The sequence below is a fragment of the Etheostoma spectabile genome, chromosome 8, assembly GCF_008692095.1.
Source record: "Etheostoma spectabile isolate EspeVRDwgs_2016 chromosome 8, UIUC_Espe_1.0, whole genome shotgun sequence".
NCBI lineage: Eukaryota > Metazoa > Chordata > Actinopteri > Perciformes > Percidae > Etheostoma > Etheostoma spectabile.
Window position 1 is genome coordinate 32,585,370 of NC_045740.1, and position 10,267 is coordinate 32,595,636.

Consider the following 10,267-nt stretch of genomic DNA (forward strand, 5'->3'; position numbering starts at 1 on the left):
ACACACACACACACACACACACGGGTTTAGCTGTGCATCTGTGACCTATTTAAATAACTTCTGTGCATGCATTTGCAACCTTATCAATAATAGGCATCACAATGTAAAGTATTTTGCAAAAAAACAACGCCCAAGCAGACAAACTGCTTCTTAATATTAAGTAACAAATAGTATTTAGATCTTTTACTTAACATGAGCAAAAGTAACAATGTCAGAATACTCAATAATCTTTAGCAAAAGTGTGATCTTATTTCAACATTTACTTTAATAAGCACATCCTACTTATTATCACCAAATATTACTCATTAGGCAACAGAATGGCCTCTGTTGGTGTTCGTTTATGAATAACGGGATTATAATTATTGACTCTCAGCAATTCAAATGAATTAAGTATTTCAATTCAATTAACAGAAGTAATCTCAGGAATAGAGTATAATGTACAACAATTCAACATGTTTCTTCATATTATTACATTTACTATAAAATGTAGCATCAAATGTAAATACTAAAATAAAAAATGAATAAGTGATGAAAGTCAAATTGTGATAAGAACTATTGCAGATTAGAAAATGAACAATGTGGGAGATGGGTGGGTAGCTTTCACAATCAAGATAGTAGTACCATATTCAAACCTTCAGATCTCATATTGATACTGATATTGATATTTAATGACTACATTGTGTGACTACACCAATAACGACACATGACTGGCCACTGTGAGGAATGTGACGAAGCTCAGCTAAAGCAGCTCTATCCTGCCCATAGACCGGGAATATTAATAATATACAGTCTATGATCCTGCCCGGCAATACACTGACGTTAACACAAGCGCATACATACACAATATTATATTTCAGAGGAGAAATAGCTTTATATCTGTCTGCAGGATTAACTGTGATCGTCCATCCTCCATAATGTCTCCATGATGTCAGCAACACTTTATTATTATGACATATTACTGGCGGCGGGTGGCGCCACCCATGGACGTAATATTTTATCATGGCTATGGGTGGCGCTATATCATATTTTCTCCTGGATTTTGTTCCATCAGCACTTCCGGGTTCTAATGTTTACACCTGGGAGCAGCGCTGACACCGCACAGAGCTCATGAAAATCATCTTTTCTGTCATAAACAACATGTACTCGGATTAATATCGTGTGACGGTAGGCTGTGCCACAGGACTAACTACATTACCCATAAGGACCCGGCATTAGGAAAGGAGCTAGCAGACGTAGCAGGCTCGTGCAGGATGCTGAGGCTAACCAGCTAACGCTAGCTCGTTGAAATATTAATAACGTTGTTGTCCCGAAATAAAATGGAAATGGGTTATTAGGGGTGACTGTAACGTTAAACTTAATGACGTCAATGTAAAATAATAGATTTATCTTATTAAGCTACAAGTCAGCAGGGAATGTAACGTGTACTCTAACTACTTATTGTCTGTGTAACGTTATATAATATTCATCGAACTACTGGATGTTTTTCAATAATCACTGTGGGAAAACATGGCCAGCAGAAAATAGTGTTTCTATAAATAAATCCATAACATAACACGATAACTTGTTGGCAGTGTGTTTATGTTTAAAATGGAAAATGTTGGTGCACAGGAGAGTACCTTACTCTTAGAAAAATTAGAATTTATTTTTAGACTGTATATCTAATAAAACATGGACAGTCATTTAAAGAGAAAGATAATAAATTGTTTAAATGATTGTTTATCATATACATCCATACTATCATACTCCAAGACTGAGATGACGTCATAGGAACTTGTCTTACGGTGTGTGCAGGCTGCAGGGCTCCATCATCAGGACCAGCTATGAAGAAGAAGAGCAGGCGTCCTCGGGCATTGGAGACATCAGGACAGGGCAGCAGGACACGGACACCTGTGAGTGTCAGCGAGGAGAAGAGTCCACCTGGAAGGAGACCTCGGAAGACTGTCCCTGTAACCACAGACGCCTTCTACCATGAGACCCCTGCAAAGGACAAGACTGCAGACTTGGACTGTGGTGTGACAGCAGCCGGCGACACCCAGAAACCCCCAGAGAGCAAGTCCAGATCCTCAGGTGGGTGTCTCGGTACCAAACCCCAGTCAATTAAAAGGCAGCGGAGTATAGTTGCTTTGCTTATCAGCAAACATTTTAAGTATATTTCCCTGTCTGCTCTGCGGTTACCAAAATGATTATAATATAATAATTACATATTGTGTTGGTGGTAGTAGACAGTGGATTTTTTTTTTTAACAAAGTGCTGCTAGTGGGTCAGATGCATGTTGATGGGATTGTCTGCATGCTAGCAAAGCGAAGTCAAGAAAATATGTATAATACACATTGTGTTTTCTTGACTGACGGGCCATACAAATGTAATACAATGTAAAACACATTTGACATAAAGCTAAGGTTAATTTGCAGGTTTTTTAATGGAGTTTTATTATGATGTCCTTTTCATTCAAGTTAAGATAACCTGAACTCAAGGTCCCCTAATTTGACTCACTTTCCTTTGGAGCCCCATCAGAAACAGCGTCCGTTTGTCAGTCTTCGGCCATGACTGATGTGTTTGTCCTCCCAGCGGGTAGACTGGCGGCTGCGGTCTGTCGGCTCTGCCATGGGAAGTTCTCTCCACGAAGCCTGCGGCACGCCTTCAACAAGTGGCCTCAGGACTCCACGGATATCGTTGACAATGAGTCAGACTCCGCGGCCCAGTCTCCCCTTTTATTCCACACAGACTTCCAGAGACTGGTTGGGGTCCAGTTGGACCGTGACCCCCGATTATCAGAGTTTATCTGCAAGAAATGCCACTCCAAGTTCTACAAGTGCCACAGCATCCTGATCAGGTTTCTGCAGAGAGTCAACATCCCACCAGTTGGGAAGGAGAACCTAAAAAGCTGGTGCGTCCAAGAAAAAATGAACCAGAGTGTGTCTTTAAAAGTGTGTACTCATTGCACGGTTCTCAATTGTTCAGGCAGATAATCTACAAATGTTTTATATACAAAAAAAATGTTTTTTTCTATTTCAGGAAGAAATGTCCCGATGCCTCCGTAAACCATGGCTCAACACGTAAATAAAAGCATTTCTTCTTCTCTGCCTGTGGCCTGACCCTTTGAGACGACATCCTGTGATATGAGCCTCTAATTAGCTATATAAACATTGAATAAGCTGCAGCCGTGAGCTACGGCGAGCAGAAGGCTAAACTACTTTCCTCTCCCACCGCTGCCGGCCTGTCTCGGTCCAGACGGCTGCAGCAGGCCGTCCTGCGGCTTCGGCCTCTGGTGCTCGTAGCCGGCTAAGGCTGCCATCCAAACCTGTGTGAGAGGAAACCACTCTCACACAGGTTTGCCACTGTTCATGCTAGGCTATAGGCTAGACCAGGCAGCAGACCAGCTCTCCTCACCGTTTTCACAGCAAATAGCCACTGGACAATATACATTTTTACATAATTTTGTTCCTCTATGTACTGTATATAGATGGATGGCAATAACGTCTATCTTATGTAATAGTTTAGCCTTGAATTAGCTGCAGCCCTGAGCCTTTGGCTAAGGGAAACAGAACTATCACTGAAGGAACAGACCAGCCAATAGGTATGCTCTCTCTCTCTCTCTGGGACTGGCCAACGTCTCCTGTCACAGGATAGACGTTCTACATCCGGAAAACAGATCCAATAAGGAAATGCAGACGTTTTGTTAGACAACCACTTCAATTGCAATATGCTGAAAAATGATAAGTAATTAATTAATGATTATACACACAGTATTTGGACATTTAGACCTTCTGTGGTTCTCTTTCAGCATTACAGTCCTTTACCTCAGACCGTAAGTGCCTCCACAGCCTGGTGTCCTGGGCTCACCACCACGGAGAGGCCTGCCGCTCCTGTCCCAACCTAAAGGACGTGCTGGAGGGCCAGTGCTGGGGCTCCGTGAAGGCTGTTTGGGGCTGCGTGGATGGTCACAGGTATGTCATGGATTCTCAGTGCACAACCGCTACCAACCCAGGGTACCTGCTGAACTTCAGCGGTGGAGCATTAGGGAGTGGCAATGGTGATGGAATGATGTCAGAGGAGGAAGATGAAGAAGAAGAAGAGCAGCCCAGCAGGAATGGAAGGACCCCAGCAGGAAGTATAGGTTCTCTGGCTCCACACAGTCCATCTGCAGTTCCAGTGCAGACTCCGAGCTCAGCGCTGGCTGACTGGACCAGCAACACTGAAGGTGAGACTCTTTATAGATTATGATATCCTGAGGTGGTGTGAGGCAGCATCATCTGTACATAGTGGTTGTGTTGGCCACTGAAACCACTGGTACTCACATGTCAATTCTCAAAAAGTGATCTTCTCTATTTGTAAGCCATCAGCAGTCATATTCATAGCATCCTAAGAATAGGAACATGCGTTAACAACCAAACATCCCAAACACAAACCTGCTGGTATTTATGCTAGAGACATTAAGAACCTACTCTGGTTTTGACAGACCTTCCTCCACAGCTCAGCGGAGGAGGGTCTGGATAGGCCACACAACATTCCTGGGGCACATTCAATCTCAAAACGCTGTGCACCGTTTTGCTACGGTTTCCTGGTTGAAAGACATGTTTCCTCAGAACAGTGTGAAACGGTGTTCAACAGCTTTGAGTTCAGTTTTCTCTCACTTGAATCAATTGTTTTTGCCTTCATTACTTGCTTGTGTAATGTTAGCCGTCATCTGCAGCTATTGTTATCTTCTCATGGGGTCTTATCTAAGATCCGCTCTGGTCTAATGGACGATCGTTGCACAACAACCAATCAGCATGGGTAAGGGTTGTTAGTACCCATTGATAAGGATTTAGTTTATTATTAGTATTTGGCTGAAAACAAGGTACCACTTGTCATCTGTTCTAAATGTCACATTCTACATAAAGCCCAGAGTTTACATATCCAAACACAAAATCAAAAGTGTCTAATGACTAACAGTATTATTCATTTTGTGTACCCTCACGTCTGGCTTGTGTGTCCCCTGCATTAGATTTGACAGGTCATGAGGTGGCGTTGTCTCCGGCTCAGGCCCAGCTGGAGGACAGGGCTGCTGACAGCGATCTGTCTGACAGGTTAGTCCCACTGTTTCTGGCTTTCCTCTTGTCTTATAACCACCAAGTTTTGGGGTGCTTCTCAGCTAGAGTTGTTCCGATACCAGTATTAAAAATGCCTCCGATGCGACGAAAAATCGCTGATATTGGCAAGTACACATAAACAATCTATGCATAAATCCAATACCACATAATTTAATCAGTGAATTACTCTCCTTTACTTTGTGTGAAGAGTCACAGCTCTTAGTCAATCAGATAGATTTGTATTTTTAATATCTCAGTCTCTACTTTTAAAGTAGTTTATCTTTGGTTTTTTCCATTGTGACTGACCGACTTTGCACTGGATCGGTACTACTCCGTATTGGGCAATACGCAATATCAGGTATATATCAGTATCGGGAAGGAAACAAATGGTATTGGAATGTCTCTACTTCTCTGCTTTAAAAGTGATTAGATTAAGATTGATAAAAGGCCATAACATTTACAAGAAAAGTGTGTGTGTGTGTGTGTGTGTGTGTGTGTGTGTGTGTGTGTGTGTGTGTGTGGTTGTGTGTGTGTGTGTGTGTGTGTGTGTGTGTGTGTGTGTGTGTGTAGGGTCATCTCGGAGGATGACTTTGAGGAGAGTAAAAAAGGATTATCAGACGACGATCTGTTCGAGCCGTACTCAGACAAGAGGTGGGTACAGATATTCTTCAGATTTTTCAAAAACCGCAAAGATGAAAATGAGTTGTGACAGAACCCCAGGATTGTGTTTAATGTACCTTTCTCTCCCCCGTCACAGAGCTTGCAGGGTGGCCATCCCCAACAAGAGAAGAAGAAACCCGAAGGCCCTGGAGGAGCCCAAAATCAAAAAAAAACCTGGACCCAAACCCGGCTGGAAAAACAAGTTCAAACCTAAGGGGTACAGAGGCATATTTTAAGTTAGTTAACTTGAGTCCTATATTTCCTTTAATACACAGCATCCATTCAGCATAAGTTAAATGTAATATTTAAATGTGTTGTTTATCTCAGTGGGAAGCATCTTATAGAAGAACTTTATTAATCTTTTAATGGGGAGATGTAATTCTTACTGTTGTCGTAACATTACACACAGCCCCAAAAAACACACATGCACACACAAACATGAATTAAAGATATAATATGAATATAAAGAATTTCCACATTAAAATGTCTGAAACGACTAGACTTATATTATACATTATGATGAGTTACATTATCCCCAATGAGAATTTATTTTTGAGAAAATCATTTTAATCAGGTCACAGTTGCCTGTTGAACTATGATTATATGTTAACTATTATAATGTGGTTTAGTATACATGTGCATTAACAAACTATTATTGCCTTTTTATTTTCAGAGAGGAGCTGCCCAACATCTACAAGTGTCTGTATCAGGGCTGCACAGCCGTCTATAGAGCTCCTGATGGTTTGAAGGTCAGAATTCCCAAACTGACGTTTTATTTTTATTTATTTTAGTGCATAGTTTTTTGATATTAATAAATGTCCGTTACATTCAAGCCATTACCAGATGAGATGCTCCAAAGCTAGATAAGACTCTCAGCTCCACACCCCTCTCTCTGGATCTCTGACTATGTTCAGGAGATCGTGACTTTCCCGCGCAGAAACTTAAGTGAAGATAATGACCTCTTCTGGAGAGTCATGTTTTTTAATCCTCTGTGTCCTCCTTGGCTACTAGCAACTGTGCACGATCACGGAAGGCTGTATCGTGTGGATGTGCCAACAGTGTTGTCATTTTTTAGAATTAGCTCTGAGGGAGACAAAAACTATGCACTATAGCTTTAAAAAATATATATTTTGTAATTGAATCGATGGTGTATTTTTAAGGATGCTTCAGTAGTTAGTTTTAGGTGTCCAGCCTATAGCAAGATAATGTCACTACAAAAAATTGATATCCCGTATGGTATATAGAAAAAAATGTGTATTACTGTTTTTTTGGTCATATAGGAATCACCTCTAATCTACCTTTGGACACGTGGAAGAGAACAAGAACAATATTGTTTTTCATCCGCACATGATAGTTGTTGTTCTCCATACTGCTCCAGATTCTGTGTGAAGTTCAAGAATCTTTTCTCTCTTATCAAGAAGTTTTTTTTTATTTTTTAGAAGCACATCAAGGAGCATCATGAGGAGGTGAGAGCGCGACCCTGCCCTCATCCTGGCTGCAACAAGGTGTTCATGATCGACCGCTACCTGCAGCGGCACGTCAAGCTTATCCACACAGGTGAGGTCAACAAAAAGATTAGGATTTGTTTGTGGACCGCATAGATGTGCTGGGCCTGTATCATAAGGCACATTCGGCTTAGTAGGGCTCTTTATGGGTTACTCAGCTTCAATAAGCATGTTGTTGGTGATCCTTGATAACTGCTATAAAGATCTCAGGGTAGGTGCTCGAGGGAGGCAGAGTGGTGTATTTTATGTTTGTTGGAGCAGGTATTGGCTTTCATGAAAAGCCATTTGTTTTGCTGTTATGGTTGAATGATTTTGAGTCATAAGAAGCCTACACTTTGTCTTTAATCAGAATAGATGTTGTGATGCCATGTTGAACCAACTGTACAATCAGTTCAATCAAAAAGGCATTTGTCTTAGGTGTTAATGTGTACTTTGGCTCGTACTTGAGACTGCCATCTGTATGTTTCCAGAGGAGAGGAACTACATTTGTGACCAGTGTGGCCAAACTTTCAAACAGAGGAAACACCTTTCAGTTCACCAGATGAGACATTCAGGGGCCAAGCCACTACAGTAAGTACTGTTGGTGTGATTTAAAAGGTCCCATATTGTAGAAAGTGAGATTTCTATGTCTTTTTTTAATAAATCAGGTGGAGGTGGGGGGGGGGAGCGTTTCAGACAATACAGGTATATTCAGACTGACAGTATGAGAAAGATAATGGGTTTTTATAACATCAAACTATGTAAACATGTTCTAGTTGGAACCCAAACATACAGGTATGAACCTAAAAATATTGAATTAAAAGTCGGAAGCAAAAGACAGGAGAGAGAGGCTATACATTTTAAAGTTTTTCTTTTTTCCAGATGTGAGGTGTGTGGCTTTCAGTGTCGCCAGCGAGCGTCACTCAAATACCACATGACCAAACACAAGGCGGAGGCTGACCTGGAGTTTGCGTGCCTGATGTGCAGGAAGCGGTTTGAGAAGGCCCACAACCTGAACGTACACATGTCCATGGTCCACCCGCTGATTCAGGCCGAGGTTCAGAAAGGCAGCCAGCAGCAGCAGCAGCAGCCACCAGAGTACTCGGACCCGCACGCCATCACTCTGACCAGGGAGGTGGTTCAGCAAGACCAGGACAGATGACGACAGGGAGTCCCGGTCCACGTCGGCTGCACGGGTTCTTAAACTGGGAGTTTTCCAGTTTCTGACAACCTGTACTACAGTTTACATTTTTTTCTAATTTAGGTCATGGACTGGGGTAGGAACTTGCTATATGGCAATACAGATGTTGATCTCAGTTCTCTACCAATATATTTAGCCCAGCTTTTGCATCATAACAACAAAGTCAAACTATTGTCTTCATTATAAAGTTTCATTTTAGTAGATATTGACCAACCTGCTCATAATTACTATCTCTAAACTAGCTCTTTACGGTTTAAGTATCACTTTTCATTCCAAACTTAATCTTTCTTTTCATTGTCAGGTCTCGGCCAGTTATACCACAAGTTCAGGTTCCAGCTTGTTTCTGGGAAGCAGCTGAGGGCAAGCTCCTTCACATGTATCATTGACAAATCTCTGGAGTGAAGGGATCTTAGGATCTAAGTTTCTGGGTCACTTGTGGGGCGTTTAGTTCCCACACAGAGTATGAATTGAACAAGGACTTGATGAAAATAACCACTGGTACACTAGCAGTTGGTGTATCGCTTTACAGTGCAGCCAAATAAAGTAACAATACAGTTTTATTTGATAGCTGAAGTACACAGTAGCAGCCACAAATTCACAACTGCATAACCTATATGCATTAAATTGTAAGTCCTATAATTCAATATTCTTGTTAATATATGTGAAGCACTTGTTTGTGCGGTTACTGCCTCACAGAGCAGATAGTTACGCAGAATGATTTCCAAGAACATTCAGTTCAATTCTATTAGGTCACTGTTTTTTTATTAAGTTATTACAGAGCTAAGTACTTTTAAGAGTGTAAATCTGTATTGTAAAAAGGGCTTCAGATGAACATGTGTATAATAAAGTATTGTGTGCATTATGTATAAAAAGACAACATTTTGGTAAAACTGGTAAGATCTAAACCATGTTTAATAAATATGACAAGAGGAACGTGTTTCTGTTAGATTACATTAATAGTCGGTTACCATTACTGGGAACGAGACTCCTCTAAAGCTCGAGGGAACAGAGAACATTTTTGTAGTCAAGTACGGTTCACTTTAGGCAGTTTCTCTGTCTGAACGTCAGTCCGCGGCTTTCAGAGGAAGTCCATCTCTGGGCTGAGGCTGTGAGGTTCAAGGTGCACAGAGAGAGCCGCAGCCACCTCTGGGTCCAGGTCTGCACACTGGGACTCCAGCTGGACCAGGAGACCCAGCAGCACATAGACCGGAAGGAGCGATGATGACGACGAGACAGAAGAGTGCGAGAGAGATAAGTGAAGGTTGCCAATAGTAGGTCTTACCAAGAGGCATACAGAAGTGTACTTTGTGTACAGTAAGTGTGTGTGTGTGTGTGTGTGTGTCTGTTACCTGTCTGACTTGGCTGGAGGACAGAGCAGTTGGAGTCGTCTGCGAGATCGCTCTCAGAAGGAACTGTTTGGCGTAGCTCAGAATCTGACAACACAATTCATAGGTTTGACTTCAGAGTAATGCCACAGATTTAAGGAAAGGCAACTTACTTACTGCATATAGCACACTTAATACACAATTCAAAGTGCTTTACATAAGCATATATACGTTGATGTTGTCATCATAAACCATGATCTGAGGCTCAGTCACCTGATTGTCAGAGGGTTCAGTGGCTGGTGTAAGTGTGTGTCCTTCCAGGGAAAGCTGCAGTAGACTGATGTAGCAGAGGACAGCAGTCTGGAGGAACCCTGGACAACACACAGCCCTCTGTAGCAGCTCAGCACTCTGCTGGAGCAGCAGGCTACAAAAAACACAAACGCACAACTTTTTTGTAGGTCCTATACAGATTCAGATTCAGAAATACTTTATTGATCCCCAAAGGGAAACTCTGTGTCACAGTAG

At 41.8% G+C, this 10,267-nt stretch overlaps 2 protein-coding genes across 4 annotated transcripts in view; one reads left to right on the forward strand and one right to left on the reverse strand.

Annotated features, from left to right (window-relative positions):
- The first annotated feature begins 1,025 nt into the window (after positions 1-1,025).
- On the forward strand, positions 1,026-9,294 carry LOC116693401 (zinc finger protein 276-like). 2 transcript variants are annotated; one of them, XM_032522348.1, is made up of 12 exons: positions 1,026-1,164; positions 1,792-2,067; positions 2,515-2,887; positions 3,016-3,056; positions 3,785-4,201; positions 4,988-5,069; positions 5,643-5,723; positions 5,830-5,949; positions 6,406-6,481; positions 7,172-7,289; positions 7,708-7,807; positions 8,099-9,294. In XM_032522348.1, the coding sequence occupies exons 2-12, from the start codon at positions 1,821-1,823 to the stop codon at positions 8,376-8,378; spliced, it is 1,935 nt and encodes a 644-aa protein (XP_032378239.1). In that variant the 5' UTR covers positions 1,026-1,164; positions 1,792-1,820; the 3' UTR covers positions 8,379-9,294. The 2 variants fall into 2 exon arrangements, with proteins under 2 accessions (XP_032378239.1, XP_032378240.1); XM_032522349.1 differs by lacking the exon at positions 1,026-1,164 and having other exon boundaries at positions 1,821-2,067; positions 2,569-2,887; positions 8,099-8,378.
- The window catches only part of LOC116693367 (Fanconi anemia group A protein-like), a 35,227-nt gene continuing 34,122 nt past the window's right edge, over positions 9,163-10,267 (reverse strand). The window contains exons 40-42 of one of the 2 annotated variants that reach the window (XM_032522289.1): positions 10,016-10,166; positions 9,767-9,850; positions 9,163-9,594 (exon numbers count right to left, since the gene is read on the reverse strand). In XM_032522289.1, the coding sequence (XP_032378180.1) occupies positions 9,496-9,594; positions 9,767-9,850; positions 10,016-10,166 (334 nt within the window). In that variant the 3' untranslated portion in view covers positions 9,163-9,495. Of the gene's footprint in view, positions 9,595-9,766; positions 9,858-10,004; positions 10,167-10,267 lie in introns of both variants that reach the window. The other variant, XM_032522288.1, reaches the window with a different exon arrangement.